This window comes from Carcharhinus amblyrhynchos, chromosome 11 (genome assembly GCF_965287045.1).
Source record: "Carcharhinus amblyrhynchos chromosome 11, sCarAmb.v2.hapA, whole genome shotgun sequence".
Classification (NCBI taxonomy): domain Eukaryota; kingdom Metazoa; phylum Chordata; class Chondrichthyes; order Carcharhiniformes; family Carcharhinidae; genus Carcharhinus; species Carcharhinus amblyrhynchos.
In genome coordinates, this window is record NC_137334.1 from 35610188 (window position 1) to 35627571 (window position 17384).

The 17384-nt window shown below is 42.9% G+C and overlaps 1 protein-coding gene across 1 annotated transcript in view; it reads left to right on the forward strand.

Moving 5' to 3' along the window:
- Nucleotides 1–17384, forward strand: part of zswim2 (zinc finger, SWIM-type containing 2) — a 42114-nt gene that overhangs the window by 15850 nt on the left and 8880 nt on the right. Inside the window, exons 6-9 of the mRNA XM_080198849.1 lie at nucleotides 1204–1452; nucleotides 6391–6475; nucleotides 7730–7857; nucleotides 8436–8595. Of these exons, the coding sequence (XP_080054975.1) occupies nucleotides 1204–1452; nucleotides 6391–6475; nucleotides 7730–7857; nucleotides 8436–8595 (622 nt within the window). The remainder of the gene's footprint in view (nucleotides 1–1203; nucleotides 1453–6390; nucleotides 6476–7729; nucleotides 7858–8435; nucleotides 8596–17384) is intronic.

A 17384-nucleotide genomic window follows, 5' to 3' on the forward strand; every position in this document is an offset into this window, starting at 1 on the left:
CTTGATGAGGGAAAAGATACAAAAGTCTGAGGTCAGGTACCAACTGATTCCAAGAACAGCTTCTTCCCTGCTGCCATTAGACTTTTGAATTAAGTTGATTGCATTAAGTTGATCTTTTTCTATACTCTAGTTATGACTATGACACTACATTCTGCTCTCTCTCCTTTCCTTCTCTATGAACGGTGTGCTTTGTCTGTACAGCGTGCAAGAAACAATACTTTTCACTGTATGTTAGTAGATGTGACAATAATAAATCAAATCAAAATCAAAATGATCTATTCATCTCCCCTTTTTGCCCTAATTTTTCTTCATTTCATCCTTGTTGACTTCACTCTGTGTATTCCAATTTTTAAAATCTGATGGAGGAGTTAGATGAAACTATTAATTTAATCTGGAATAAGCATCTAAACAACAGACTGCCACCTAGCAAAGAAACCATGTACTTCTGTTGCTTTATATAAATTCTCAGCACAAGAACTCATAGCCCACCCATCAAGATAATTGGAAAAAATAGAACACTGCAGTGATCAATGATGTCCATAAGATGGCATTATTGTAGTTACAAAGCTCATTGATGCTCTCTAGTGCCAGTAACTGAGCACTACAACATTGTATTTTTGAATATCGTGCAACTTAAAAGTTACAAGATCTTCTAAGCTTGCCTGGTTGATGTTTTATGATTATTTTACTGTCAAATGTTATGTTGATGAATAAGCCAAATATTTGTAAGACGCAAGTTTGATTATTTTAATTTCCCATTTTGGTTCTATTACATTTTTAAAAAATGTTTTATCAAGATGCCTATTGAATTTACTCATGTTTTCTCATAGTATTGCATTGTAAAGGAGCAAGAAAAGCTACAACGCCACAATTTTCTGTTTTGTAGAATGGAGTGACATCATTAGGTGGTGGTTGTCTGTCGGTAATAATTGAACTGCTGTGTTCATCCTTAAACAACGTGCCATTTGTAAACTTAAGACTTGTAACATCATAGACATTAATATCCTGTATTTTAATTGCTGGAAGCGATAGCTCTAGAATTAAGATCATCTGACCAATTAAGTCTAAAAGCCTAATGATTGTATTTAACCATAAAATAGATTTTTGTGGATATCCATGTTCTTATTTATCTTCACAGTGCTAAATCTTAACTTTGATTATACATGCAACTGTTCATGGTGACAATTTGCTTTCTGAATACAGATATAGCTGTGGTAACAGTGTCCATATCAAATGCATGAAGATTTGGGCAGAACACCAGGCAAAGACTGATATTGAAAATACCATCAAGTGTCCTCTCTGTAGAGAGGTGTTTGCACCTCTGAGTCTCCTGCAAGAAGAATATAGAAATGCCAGTAAACTGTTGGCAGCAGAAAGAGAAAGACTTGACAGACACCTTGGCATTCCATGCAATAACTGTCAGGTTTGTCCAATTCAAGGCAAGTGCTACAGGTAAACAAATTCCTGTTTCATACTAACAAATATGGAAAATATGTATGGTGATTGTCTGTTTAAGTACAACACAACAGAAGAGGGTCACCTGGTTTGAGGGACCAATTAGGATGAAAATGAATAATTACCCCATGAGGTGGAATTCTCTCTGAAGCAGAAACCAGTCCTAATATAGAAGACATTAGGAAATGGAGCAGCCAGTGGGCTGAGCGCCAAATTCTCTGTCTTTACTGGCAGTGGTGACAGGGCCTGAATATCTGCAGAATTCCAGCTTGAGTTTCCAGTGATTAACTGATCTTAAATGAGGAAACATAGAAATAAGATAAAAGGCGATTGATTAAGACAGAGGGCAGCAGAAACCTATTTTGCAAAGAGGTTTGTAAAGTTGTGGAATGCACTACACAGTTATTAATTGAAGTATAGACTACCATCATTTAAAGAATGGGGTTGGATGTATGGTTGAATGAGGAGAAAGAAAAGAATGCAAGAAGTGAGTAGGCACGCAGGAGAAGTACCACTAATCTTGTAGACGATAAACATTAATATAAAATGCTTTGACAAATAGCAAGTTTCTGTGTTGTAATTTCTGTGTAATTATCTTTGCATTTCCAACTTATTTTTAAATACCTATGCACGTTGCTATCTCTCCGGCATCCAAATACTATCGGAAATTTTAGCTTTGATGCAGAACTGATATACAGTAAACTATTTCCCAATTTGAAAAATTATGCAGGTCCAATGGACTTTTAAGCATATCTTAATCTTGACAATTTTAAACTTGCCCCTTTGGTTGAAACTCATCAGACAAATGATGTTGCACTGAAGACTCACAGCCAACCTTCCACTCCTTTTCTACTGTCTTCTACTTTAAAGTATATTTCTGAGCGCACAGCATGCATGGCAGCATGAAGCTGATGGAATCCATTTCTAAATATGACATAACCAGGCTCTTCTGCATCAATCTCAAACTGTATTTTAACTCATGTTCTAAGCAGAGTAGCTGACAGCAGGAAGAGAAGCCAGGACCAGGGAGGCCCAAGCAGACATAATGTTTTTGTTTCCACTTTGAAGCTGGGGAGGAGAGGTATTCCTCTAGGTCGCAAAAGGGAAGGTCAGGCAACCCCTATTCAAGACTCCCCCCTCATTTCTGAATGAACACGCACTCCAAATAGCCCTGCGGCTTACATGAGTGATGAATAACATTCTTTCAGAAACAACCAGCTCTCTGCCCATTCAACCTAGACAACAGATACTGGACATTCTACAAGATCCAGAATTCAAAATATCCCAGGTTTTATTTGGTTGCTAATCTTGGTTGCTAGTCCCAAGGAGTCTCATAGCATGGAAATGTGACTCCCATGTGGTAGCACACACAACCCTTCTGCTGTCACCTGCCCTGATCTGTGATGTTGCCAACTGGAGCTCTGAGTAGACTTTGATTTGGTCATGTCACCAATGAACACCCCATCTGCCATTGCGAGGGGGGAGCTGTCTAATGGGTTGAAAACAGTCAGGCGTCAGCAGGGGCCTCAGGAGTTGAGAGGAATGACTGTTGATTTGATGCAGGGTCAGATGTGGGGTGTGAAAGGGAGGGATCTAAAAGAAGACCTGTATGACGCTTAAACAGAGGAATTGGGGACAGAAAGAAAGGATGAATTGGGTCAAAGAGAGAGGTAAGGATTGGGGAATTGGGGCTAAAGATCTGGAAATTGTGAGTCAAGAGAATTGGGATCTGGGCAGAGGTGTAGAAAAAGGCAGATTTGGGTATAAGGTATGGCTTGGGAAGCAGCATCCCCGAGAATGACAAGAGCTCTGTGTCTTTTCATGTTGAGAATGCCCATCAAATTAGGTGTTGGTCAGGCACTTAACTAGGCACAATGGAAACCACCCCCAAACTGCCCCTGCACCCCCTTGAAAGCTGACAGGTAAGTAGAGGCCACAGCTGTGCATCACTTGTCAGTGTCAGTGGCCATTGCCGACAGTGTGCCAACTGAAGGCCAGAGATCGCCAAAGCACTGGACTACAGGTGAGTAATGGTGGGATTGGGGTTGCAGAGGAAGGGTTCTCAAAAATAGATGGTTGGCTCTCAGTAGGGCCCCCACCCCACCACTGCCCAGCTCCCCTTCTTGATATTGGTCCTGTCGCGGTACTGAGCGCCTTTGAATGTAGGACTCCCACTGCTCCACAAATTCCCAGAAACCCACAAACATCCTCACTTGGGCTTTGCTTTCTGGGCTTCTTGCATGATGGCTGGGTGAATTCCAAAAGTGACAGGATGAGGCCCTTAAGTGTGAAATTGAGGGCCTCAATTGGAATGGCCCACGTAAAGATCTCAATTGGCAAGAGAGTGAGAAGACCATCCACAAGCTCTCCCATCTCAGATTTAATCAGGGCAGAGGCAGGAAGATAACGGGGTCCTCGCTTATCTCTCTCTCGCCTGATTAAATGCCTCCCATCACATGGAGGGCTTTAAATTCTGCCCAGAGGCTAGAATATTATTTAAAAGGGAATGGAATAAATATTTAAAAGGAAGAATACAGAATAATTGGAAAGGGAATAAACTCAAAGGAAGGAACAGAGGCGCTGGTGCCAATTAGTCTCGGCCTGTACTACAGTTTCATTATTCTGTTAAAATGCTCTATTGTTAAATCTGAGGTAGTGGTTTAGGAAGGTTGATACTGACCTGAGTTTAGGATAATATCTCCTGTGAGAAATGCTGTGAATACTGAGCCCTTTGTAATTTTAGAGCAGTGGTTCTCAAGCTGAGGAGATACATAAAAGTGTAGACAAAATCTTCTGAGGAGTGGCTATTCCTATCAGATTGCTTTTGTTTGCACTGAGATGGAGCTCCACATTTCCGACTCTGAATTCTGAACCGGTCCTCAATGGAAATGCAGAGCATACCTGTTCTGGGAGTCCTTCTTTGTAGTGCAGGATTGTTAGGTGTTCCCTTTTACTGCACTAACTGCTGTATTCCAGTGTAGAGAGTCTAAAAGTAAAAGCTGGGTATGTGAGGTAGTAAGGGGTGAGTGGGTGAGGGAGTAGAATAGAGGGGGAGTTGGGGTCATCAGGGAACTAGTTGTGGGCTCAGGATGTGCAGTCAAGGCAGAGGTGTAGTCTTGTCGGGGAAGTCAGGTAGACAGGAAGGTGGGAAGAGTTGTAGCCTAGTGGTGGGGGTGGGGAGGAAGCCAGGAGATTAGGAGCATGGTTGGACTAGAGTATAATCAGGGAATTGGAGTCAGGACTGTCAGGAGGGATCCTTAGGGGAGTCAGGAGGATAGGCAGTTCAAGGGTTAATCAGGTGGTGTGGGGATGGAGTCAGCTGGTCAGGATGTGTAGTTGTTAAGGGATGGGAGGATGTCCATTGGGGTGTCATGGGTTCAGTAGTACAGTACAGAAGGAGGCCATTCAGTCCATTGATCCTGCACCGACCACAATCCCACCCAGCGCCTATCCCCATAGTCCCAGATATTTACACCACCAATCCCTCGGAAACTTGGGTCAATTTAGCATGGCCAATCAATCGCACATCTTTGCCTGTGGGAGGAAACTGGAGCACCCAGTGGCAACCCACTCAGACACAGGAAGAATGTGTAAACTCCATACAGATAGTGACTCAAGCCAGAAATCGAATATGGGTCCTTGGCAGTGTGAGGCAGCGATGCAAACCACTGTGCCATTGTACCACCCCGTCAGAAGTCCAAAATTCCCAGACAATTCCGTTTTAGAATCATAGAACCCTACAGTGCAGAAAGAGACCCTTTGGCCCATCAAGTCTGCACTGACCACATTCCCACCCAGGCCCTACCCCCATATCTTTACATATTTTACCCGCTAATCCCTCTAACCTATGCATCTTGGATCACTAACCGGCAATTTTAGCATGGCCAATCAACCTAACCTGCACATCTTTGGACTGTGGGAGGAAACCAGAGCACCCGGAGGAAACCCACGCAGACATGAGGAGAATATGCAAACTCCACACAGACAGTGACCCGAGCCAGAAATCGAACCCAGGCCCCTGGAGCTGTTAAGCAGTAGTGCTAACCACAGTGCAACCATGCCTTAGTGCTAACCACTGTGCTACCTTAATCAGCGAGGCGGGACACTGAGGCATCCTCAGTGCATTTTGGGGGTTATCTCCAGGTACAACCATCCGGAGATCAGAAGTTTTGCGCTGAAGGTCTTGGTTGCTGCAAAGACTATGTGCCCTGACAAAATTCTGGCAACTACTGAAAATTTGTGCTCCAGAACTAATTGTGCCCCTAGCCAAACTGTTGCAGTAACAGCTGCAACACTGACATCTATCCAAGAATGTCGAAAATTGCACATGTACACCCTGACCATTTCCAACTCAAGTCAATTACCATGCCAACTGTACTAGTCTATTCTCCATCCTTAGCTAAGAGGTGGAAAGTATCATTGACAGTGCTATCAAACAACACTTAAACACAGCAATAACCTGCTCACTGACACTTAGGCTGGAATTTTCCAGCCTCACAGTAGTGGATTTTCCTGCATCAGAGGCAGCTTGCCATTGGCCACTAGAAGGTCCTTCCAGTGTCGCCGAAATCTCGGGCAATTTGCATGGCTCGCCCATCCCGCTGCACGACTTCAGCGAGACACGAAGATCCTGCCAGTGGGCAGGGCTGGAAAATCCTATCCTAGGTTTTGGTTCTGTCAGCTCTTGACCTCATTACAGCCATGGTTCAAACATGGACAAAAGAGGTGAGGATACAGGTGAGGTAGAGAACAACCATGAAGCTTTTTACAGAGAAGAGAGAAAAGACTAGTCAGTTGGAGCCAAAAAAATACAAAGTCCCAGGTCTGCTAAAGTCTGTTGAACTGAAATTCAAAGTTAATGTTGGTTTTGTGCATTGCAAGGTTAACAATATTTAATAAGCATTGTTTCTGTTTTCCCTCCACATTCTTCGAAAGATGTTTAAGCTGTCCTGATTTTCACCTTTGTCAGGAGTGTTTTCCATGCCTGAACCATCCACAGCACGAGTTCACTTATCGAGAGGTAATTCTAGTTGTATTATAATATTTTAAATGTTGTACATATGTTTAAAGTTACTGTGAAAATCTCTCAGTCACCACATTCTATTGCCTGATTGGGTACACTGAGGGAAAATTTAGCACAGTCAATTCACCAAACGTGCACATCTTTGGAATATGGAAGGAAACTGGAGCACCCAGAAGAAACCCACACAGTCACAGGGAGAACATGCAAACCCCACGCAAACACAGGGAAAATGTGCAAACTCCACAGAGGCAGTGACCCAAACCAAGAATCGAACCTGGTTCTTTGGCACTGTGAGACAGCAGTGCTAACCACTGTGCCACCATGCCATCTCTAATAGAGTAAAAATGAAGTAATTATGGAAATGCAGCAGTGACAAATACTTAACCAATGATAATCATTGTTATATGAAGGTACCACCTGTACTACACAAATAGGAGTAAGATTAGCAGCAGTAATAATACTGGGAAATCTTCAAAGTTTTCTAGTTCGGCTGCTTCTCAACAATATTTACATATGAAAGGGAAGACTTTCTGCTTGTTGACCAAGGAGTTACTCACTGGTGATCTGGAAGTGCAACTTGATATACTGCCATAGAATGTGATTATTTTTAGAATGTTAAGATCACTTTAAATGAATAGTTAGTAAAAGAGTTATGAAATATCTTCTTAAATGTCTACCACTGCTTCTCTACTATCTTATTTTCCCAGTTCACTTCAGCAATCTCTGTCTTCATAACCTTTTAATTTTCTTTATTTGTCTTAAGACGCTCGCTCTGGACCTACATTTCTCACGCTCAAACTAAATGTGAAATTCTAATCTGTTACGATTGTTCTTGCTAAAAAATCCTTTACAATGAGGTCCTTAATTAATCTTGTCTCATTACACACTGCTAGTTCCAAAATAGCCCATTCCCTGTTAGGTTCCAGAATGTATTGTAAGAAACTGTCCCCAGTCCAATCTATGAACTCATCCTCCTGACTACCTTTGCCGATTTGATTTGCCAAATTGATGTAAAAATTACAGCCACCCACAATCATTGCTGTACCTTTCTTGTAAGCCCCATTATTCCTTAAAGTACACTCTGTTCCACAGTTCAGATTCTATCAGGACCCTATTAACTACCCCCACCAGTAACTTCTTTCCTATATTTCACTTCCAACCAAATACCAGTTTATTAGGTCCATATGATCAAAACATTAATCCTTACTTTTCTAAACACCAGAAAGTGATTTTTTTTCTTTCTTATTTTAGAAGCGGAATCAGCGTTGGAAACCAGTACAACAGGTTTCCGGCCTGCCCCTGCCATTAGCAGTTATCGATGATCTAATGAATAGAGATATAATTTCCAATGATTATGATCTACTTCTGCAACTGGATAGGTAAGTGGTTTTCAGGTTGTCATGATATTGCATGTTTTATTCTCTGAAGGTAAACAAGTTGATGTGCTTTACATCTATTTTATGCGCCAGAATACAATTGACAGAATCTTTTGCTTTTTTTAAATGAAAATCCAAATGAAGAACGTGCTTGTGCAAAAGAAGCAGCAATGCTGAAAATGGGAAGCAGTGATAAGATAACCAAGCAGTTCTGATTGGTGACCAAAGCTTGACTCTAACAGTATTGTACAGAAAGTGCTTCAAGACAATGATGGATCAGTTCCCCCCGAATTCTATAAGAATTCTTCTAAATGACATCAGTAAAACAGCAAAGTTACATCATTCACTGGCTCAGTTTGGAACATCCCATTTTTCCACCCTTGATGCAGGAACAAAATGATTAGGGCTAAAAATTGTCATCTTGTAAATTTGGAATGTCCATTTCCTGATGGTGATCCATTACTTGCAATATACTTAAGTGAATGTAATCTCAAGTTCTTAAAATGAACGGGTCTAGTGTACTGTTCAATAATTTCAAACAACTTAATTGTCTGTATAACATGTTATCTATCTGTTCTAAGAAATAGATCCAGCACTGTACCAGGTCATGTAGTGCTGACTTTACCCTTGTTAATAGTGAAAGAGCGAAGCAAACTACTTGCACCCGGTCAGCAGTGCAGAGTCTGTTTAAAAGCATTCCAATTAAGGCAGCAAGTTCGATGGTTGCCTTGTCATCACAAGGTAAGAACATTTTCTTATGTTATTAGGTAAATTCGATCCTTATACATCAATGATAATATAATTTGGCATGATCCATGCTAGACTTCAGCATTAGAGAACAAATCAGGAGATCAAAAGTCTTTTTCCCAATTCTGTCAGCATAAGGAAGGCAGAGCAAGCACTGGTTATCATCATTCTTTATCCTACCATAGCATCTAGAGTCCATCTGTTTATGTCACTCTGACATGTACACATACCATATCAGTACAACCACTAGAGAAAAACTATATCAAAAGATGTAGCAAAGGTAGCAAAATAGAAATGATCATACCCCCATCCATCCCACAAAACAAAATTTAGGCATCTATCTTTGGCAGTTGTAACTGCCTGAATCCCCAGCCAAAATTGTGAAAGGATGCAAAGCCGATTTTTGCCAGTAAGACAGTGCCAATTCGATCGGGGAGGTGGAAAACCAGGCACAGACCTAAATTTTCGCCCCCTGCTCTATCTTACCATCTTGCTTGTCCTAACATTGGGCAGAACAAGTCATAAGATCGCGCCCTAAGTATTGTAATGGTGAGAATAATGGAGCCAGTCACCTAGGTGCGCTCCATCATCCCACACTCAGACACTGTTTTTGGAGAGTGGTGAATTGTATACTAGACTGGGAATGAGGGGCCTAAGCACACTGGTGAGTTGACTTCAGAGCACTTGGGTGCTGTTTCGCCATGTGCCCTGATGTCACAATATACTGGGAGACCCCTCTCTCCCCCATTCAGCAGCAGCATGTTCTGCCACACCTTCACCTACATGGGTCACCAGTGTTGGAGCCCTCCTGATGGATCCCTGCCTGACCCCCTTCATGCTCCACCCCTGCATTGATAGACACCAGTACCGATTGTCACAGTTCTCGCGCTGTGCGCAAAGTTCAGCAGATCCCAGGAGCTGGATTTTGAACGGGCAATGCATATTTAAGTATACGTGATCTGGTTCACGCCATTAGAAAGGGACTGGGATGATTGCACACTGTTTGGCACTGGGGCAGAACCAATTTTTAGGCCCTCAGACTATTTTCTGGGATCAGCACAATCTGCACCAGTCATGGAAAATCACCCCACTGTTTCATAGAAACATAAAAGATAGGAGTAGGAGGAGGCCATTTGGTCATTTGAGCTTGCTCTGCCATTCATTACGATCATGACTGATCATCCAACTCAATAGCCTAATCCTGCTTTTTTTTCATAAGAACATAAGAAATAGGAGCAGGAGTAGGCCATCTAGCCCTTTGAGCCTGCCCCGCCATTCAATAAGATCATGGCTGATCAGTCGTGGCTCAGTTCGACATTCCCGCCCTCTCCCCATGACCCTTAATCCCCTCGCTTATCAAAAACCCATCAACCCACGTCTTAAAAATATTTAGCGAGGCAGCATCTACCACCTCAACGGGCAGAGAATTCCAGAGATTCACCACCCTTTGAGTGAAGAAGTTCCTCCTCAACTCCGTTCTAAACCGCCCCCCCTTTACCTTGAGGCTGTGCCCCCTAGTCCTACTGCCCTTTCTGAGCGGGAAGAGTCTCTCCACCTCTATCCTATCCATCCCATTCATCATCTTGTACGTCTCAATGAGATCTCCCCTCATTCTTTTAAACTCTAACGAGTACAAGCCTAGTTTATTCAGCCTCTCCTCATAGCTCAACCCCCTCAACTCCGGTATCAGCCTAGTAAACCTCCTCTGCACTCCCTCCAAGGCCAAAATATTCTTGCGTAAGTGCGGCGACCAAAACTGCACACAGTACTCCAGCTGCGGCCCCACCAATGCCCTATACAGCCACAGCAAGACCTCCCTACTTTTATATTCAATCCCCTCGCTATGAAGGCCAGCATCCCATTAGCCTTCCTGACCACCTGCTGCACCTGCAGGCTGGGTTTTTGCAACTCATGCACAAGGACCCCGAGGTCCCTCTGCACCGTCGCCTGCTGCAGTTTTTTGCCCCGTAAGTAATTGTCCTTCCTACCAATATTCCTACCAAAGTGGACCACCTCGCACTTACCAACATTAAATTCCATTTGCCATTTCCTGGCCCATTCGCCCAGCCTCTAGTGCCATATCTAGCTGCCACTTGAATATATTCAATGTTTTGGCGTCAACTACTTCCTGTGGTAATGAATTCCACAGGCTCACCACTCTTTGGGTGAAGAAATGCCTCCTCACCTCCATCTGAAATGGTCTATCCTGAATCCTCAGACTTTAAGCCCTGGTTCTCAACTCCCCCACCATAGGGAATATCCTCCCTGCATCTACCTGTCTTGTCCTGTTAGAATTTTATATATCTCTGAGATCCCCCCTCATTCATCTGAACTCCAGCGTGAGCAATCCTAACCTAGTCAATCTCTGTTATACCAAGTCCCACCATCCCCGGAATCAGCCTGCTAAACCTCCACTGTAGTCCTTGAAACCTCTCACAATAAGGCCAACATGCCATTTGCCTTCTTTACCATCTGCTGCACCTACATGCTTATTTCAGTGACTGGTGCACAAGGACACCCAATTCCCGCTCTCCCTCTCCCAATTTACAGCCATTCGGGTAGTAACCTGCCTTCTTATTTTTGTTTCCAAAGTGAATAACCTCAAATTATACTATATCTGCTATTGATTTGCCCATGCACCCAACCTGTCCAGATCATTCTGAAGGATCTCTGCATCCTTGTCACAGTTCACCCTCCCACCCGACTTGGTGTCATCTGCAAATGAGATGTTCCATTTTGTTCCCTCATCCAAATCATTAATATATATTGTAAATAGCTGCGGTCCCAGCACCAATCCCTATGGCACCCTACTTACTGCCTGCCAATTTGAAAAGCACCCATTAATTCCTACTGTTTCCTCTCTGCCAACCAGTTTTCTATTCATTTCAAAACACTTCCCCCGATCCCATGCACTTTGATCTTGCATGATAATCTCTTATGCGGGACTGTGTCAAATGCTTTCTGAAAGTCCAAATATACCACATCTACTAGTTCCCCTTTATCAACTCTAATAGTTACATTTTCAAAGAATTCCAACAGATTTGTCAAGCATGATTTCCTCTTTATAAATCCATGCTGACTCTGTCTGATCCTGCCATTGCTTTTTAAATGCTCTGCTATAAAGTCCTTGATAATGGATTTGAGAATCTTCCCCTCTACCGATATTAAGTTTATTGGCCTATAATTCCCTGTTGTCTCTCTATCTCCCTTTTTGAGTATTGGTGTGATGTAGCTACCCTCCAACCTGCAAGGACTGTTCCAGAATCTACAGAATCCTGGAAGATGACCACTAAAACATCCACTATTTCTAGAGCCACTTCCTTAAGCCACTTCTCCACTAATATTGATCTCTCTCAGTTCTTCCCTCTCACTAAATTAGCACAGAGGCGGGCGCGGATTGTGCTATTCGCCTCATGCCCAACTTTACCAAATTTCCATGCTCGAAAACAGGTGCAACGCAATGGTAAAATTGGGCGCTTAGTGTCAATCTTTATGTTCCCTGCAAACTTACTTTTGTACTTTATTTTCTCCTTCTTAGTCAATCCCTTGGTCCTTTTTTGCTGAATTCTAAATTTCTCCCAATCTTCAGACCTTTTTTTTTCTTAGCCAATGTGTATGCTTTTCCTTAGATTAGATACTCTCTCTAATTTCCTTTTGTAAGGCTTAGATTGTCCTTCTTACCAGACAGGAATAAACAGTTGCTGCAGTTCCCTCATGTGTTTCTTCAATGTTTGCCTCGCCTATCCATTGTCATCCCTTTAAGTAACTCTCCCCAGTCTATCAAGGCCAAAGATTCAACACGCCAGTCTCCGAATCAACTACTTCACTCTCCATCTTGATAATTCTATCATGTTATGGTCACTCATCACCAAGGGGTCTCGTACAGCTAGATTGTCAATGATCCCCTTCTCATTACACAGGACCCAGTCTAAGATGGCCTGCTCTCTAGTTAATTCCTCCACATATTGATCAAGCAAACCATCCCACACACGTTCCAGGAATTCCTCCTCTATGACATTGTGGCTAATTTGATTTGCCTAATCTACGTGCAGATTAAAATCACCCATGATCACCGATATTCCTTTATCACATGCATCTCTAATTTCATGTTTAATGCCATTCCCAACATCCCCACTGTAGTTTGGAGGTTTATATATGATACCCACTAATGTTTTTTGTCCCTTGGTATTTCTCAACTCTACCCATGTGAAGTTGTACGAATGAAGTAATGGCATGATGGGAAAATTGATCAACTATTTGGTACAAAATAAGGAAAGCTGACCAAAGTATTCCAAAATGCCTGACCCCTGTAATATCTGACAAAGCTGACTCCGTATAACCTAAGACATGAATAAGACCGGAGAAGGTCAAGACCCGATAAGGCTGACTCCACATAACCTAGGGCTGTATGAGTACGACAAGATAAGGTCAGGGATGAAGGAGTCACTGACCTTCTTCTGTTCTATCAAAGGACAAGATAAAGGTATGACTGATGAGACAAAGAGTTCTGGGAGGTCAGCAGGTTGTACCGTGATTTATGACAATGCTTGTGACGCTACTACTGATAGAACTCCTGAATAAGCTCTGGTCACGCAAACTGACAATGATTATGTATAAATACTGAACTGATTCTTTATGTAAGCACGGACTTGAGAAGGAATTAGCAAGTCGTAATGACGGCTCTCCGAACTCAAGTTACTGCCATTACCGCATGCAGTCTCATAAATAAAGACTAATTATTTAGTCGGAACGAATTTTGTTGAGCCTCTATTATAGTCAAGAAGCAGAAAAATTTCCACTTCAACACCCATATAGCCTTCACGTTGTCAGATTTCCTCTTTAACCAGCAGTGCCATTCCACCACCTTTTTCTTTATGTCTCTCCTACCTAAATATTGAATACCTGGTACATTCAATTCCCACCCTTGGTCACCCTGCAGCCATGTCTCTGTAATCTGAATTGTATCGTAACCGTTTACGTCTATCCGCGTGATTAGTTCATACACTTTACTGCAAATGTGCCATGCATTAAGGCATAGAACCTTTAAGTCTGACCTTTTAAGATTGTTTGCCTTGCTCCCAATGTTTTTCTCTATAGCCCTGTTTGAAATTCATCCTTGATTTATCTGCCTATCACTTTTTCTTATTCGCTTTTCTACCTTTTGTTTTCGGTTGTTGTTGTTCTACCTTTTGTTTAAGGTTGTTAAGAAGGCGTACGGTGTCTTGGCGTTTATTGGTAGGGGGATTGAATTTAGGAGTCGCAGCGTCATGTTGCAACTGTACACAACTCTGGTGCGGCCGCACTTGGAGTACTGTGTGCAGTTCTGTTCCCCACATTTCAGGAAGGATGTGGAGGCTTTGGAGAGGGTGCAGAGGAGGTTTACCAGGATGTTGCCTGGTATGCAGGGGAGGTCCTATGAGGAGAGACTGAGGGATTTGGGGTTGTTTTCACTGGAAAGAAGGCGGCTAAGAGGGGATCTTATAGAAACATATAAGATGATTAGAGGTTTAGATAGGGTGGATGGTGATAGCCTGTTTCCTCGGATGGAGAAATCTAGCACGAGGGGGCATGGCTTTAAATTAAGGGGGGGTAGTTATAGGACGGATGTCAGGGGCAGGTTCTTTACCCAGAGGGTGGTGAGGGACTGGAATGCCCTGCCTGCTGCAGTTGTAAATGCGCCTAGTTTGGGGGCGTTTAAGAGATTGGTGGATAGGTTTATGGACGAAAAGGGATTGGTTTAGATTAGTGGGTCAATGTTTTTTTTTAAAAATAAGACTGGTCGGCGCAACATTGTGGGCCGAAGGGCCTGTTCCGCGCTGTAATGTTCTATGTTCTATGTTCTATGTTCCTTGCTCCCTCCTTCTCTGATTCCTTTCATAGGTTCCCATCTCCCTGGCATATTAGTTTAAACCTTCCCAACTGCTCTATCAAACAGTCCCCCTGGGACATCAGTCCCAGTCCTGCCCACGTGTAAGCTGTCCAATTTGTTGAGGTCCCATCTCTCCCAGAACCAGCCCCAATGCCCCCAGGAACCTGAAACCCTCCCTCTGACACCAGCCACGTATTTATCCAAAATATCTTGTCATTTCTACTCTGATTAGCATGTGGCACTAGTAGTAATCCTGAGATCACTATCTTCTTAACTTTCTTCCTAGCTCCCTGTATTCTGCTTTTCGGACTTCATCCCTTTTTTTGCCTATGTCATTTGTACCAATGTGTACCACAACCATTGGCTGTTACCTTCCCCCTCCAGAATGTCCTGTACCTGCTCTGAGACAGCCTTGAGCGTAGCACCAGGGAGGCAACATTGCAGTCTTGTTTGCGTCCACGGAAGCACCTATCTATTCCCCTTACAATAGAATTCCCTTTAACTATTGCATTGGCACACTTTTTACCCCTCAGCTCTGCAGCAGAACCAACCGTGGTGCAATGAGTTTGACTGCTGCTGCTTTCCCTGGAGAGGTCATTCCCCTCAACAATACCCAAAGCAGTACATCTGTTTTGCAGGGGAATGGCCACAGGAGATTGCTGCACTATCTGCCTATCTCTCTTGCTCTGTCTGGTGGATGGGCGGCACAGTAGCACAGTGGTTAACATTGCTGCTTCACAGCTCCAGGGACCTACGTTTGATTCCCGGCTTGGGCCACTGTCTTTGTGAAGTTTGCACATTCTCCTCGTGTCAGCATGGGTTTCCTCATGGCACTCCGGTTTCCTCCCACAGTCCAAAGATGTGCAGGTCAGGTTGATTGGCTATGCTAAATTGACCGTAGATGCATAGGTTAGAGAGGATTAGTGGGTAAAATATGTACGGATTGGGGGTAGGGCCTGGGTAGGATTGTGGTTGGTGCAGACTCGATGGGCCAAAGGGCCTCTTTCTGTACTGTAAGGTTTCTGTGAGGCTGCCTTCTTTTTCATAAAGCTATATCGACTCTGCCTAAAATCATATCTTTCATGTGCTCAGCATTAAAAACATTTGGCAAATTGCCTGTGAGGTCTAGTAAAAATCTTGTAATGCATTTAACACCAACTTGTAACTCTTTGTCAGGTAAGTTAAAAGCCAACTCGTTAAATGTAGAGAACCTGAAATATTTTAGAAAGTGAAGAGCTCATTGGGAATTAGGGTTGAAATCAGTTCTAACCTAAGTTCCATCTTCAGGGAATTCAACAGGCCTACCAGTCATTCTCCCTCAATTCAAGAGGAGTGAAGTCTGTGTACGGACTTCTAAGGATATCCTGGGAATTATTCCATTTATGTCCCTATTAGACTCAACAAAAACCTGAATTGCTTAGTGTTCCGCTGTGCTTAGTAAAGCTGTAACATTGTATTAAGAAGAGGTAATTGATCCCAGAGTGAGTCAATTATTGGTGAAAGAAGTAAGAAAGAACAATACAGCACTCTATTCCTTGCCTATTCATGTGTCTATCCAGCTGCCTCTTGAACGCTGTCGTAGAATCTGCTTCCTCCATCAGTGTGTTCCAGGCATTTGCCATCCTCTGTGTAAAAAAAAGTGCCCATTATATTTCTTTTAAGCTTTCCATCTCACTGTCAACGTATGCTTTTGAATAATTGACTTTTCGACCCTGGGGAAAAGACTCTGACTATCCAGTCTATCCAAGCCTGTCATGATCTTGTAAATCTCTGTCGGGTCCCACTTCATTCTCCAACACACTAATGAAAACAATCCAAGTTTATTCAACCTCTCTTCATAGTTCATATCTTCCAAACCAGGCAATATCCTGGTTAATCTCTTCTGCACCCATTCCAATGTATCAATATTCTTCCGGGTGTGTGGCGACCAGAATTGTACACAACATTCCAAATGCCTGACCAAAGTCTTATGCTGCTGCAACATGAATTTCCAATTGCTATACTCAGTGCCCCGATCAGTGAAGGCCAGTATGCCATATGCCTTCTGACCAACTTGTCCACCTGAGTTGCCACCTTCAGGGAATTGTGGATCTGCCTACCTAGATATCTCTGAATGCTAATATTTCTAAGGGCTCTACCATTTACTGTATACTTTCCTTCTGCAGTAGATCTTCCAAATTACATCACCTTACATTGTCCAGGTTAAATCCCATCTACCATCTTTCGACCCAGGTCTCCAACCAATTTATATCCTGCTGTATGTTCTGACAATCCTCCTCACTATCTGCTACTCCCCCAATTTTTGTATCACCTGCAAATATACTAATCAGACCACCTACATTTTCCTCAAAATCATTTCTATGTATTACAAACCACAAAGGTCTCAACACTGATCCTTGTGGAACACCACTTGTCACAGACCTCCAGTTAGAAAATTATCCTTCCACTGCTGCGCTCTGCTTTCTATGCCAAGCCACTTTTGTATCCATTTTATCAGCTCATGTCAGATCCCATATAATTTCACTTTCTGTATCAGCCTGCTATGAGGAATCTTATTGAAGGCTTTACTGAAGTCCATGTATACAACATCCTCTGCCCTGCCCTAGCCAATTTTTTTTGTCACTTCCTCAAAGAACTCAATCGAGCTTGTGAGACATAACCTCCCTTTCACAAAACCATGCTGCCTATTGGTAATAAGCCTATTCTCTCCCAGATGTGAGTATATCCTGTCCGTAAGAATCTTCTCCAATAGTTTCCCACCACTGATGTAAGGCTCATTGATCTGTAATTTCCTGGATTGTCTTTTCTGCCCTTCTTAAACAGAGGAGCAATGTCAGCTACTCTCCAATTCTCTGGTACCTAGCCTGCAGCTAAAGAGGAAACAAAGATTATTGTCAAAGCCTCAGAAATTTCT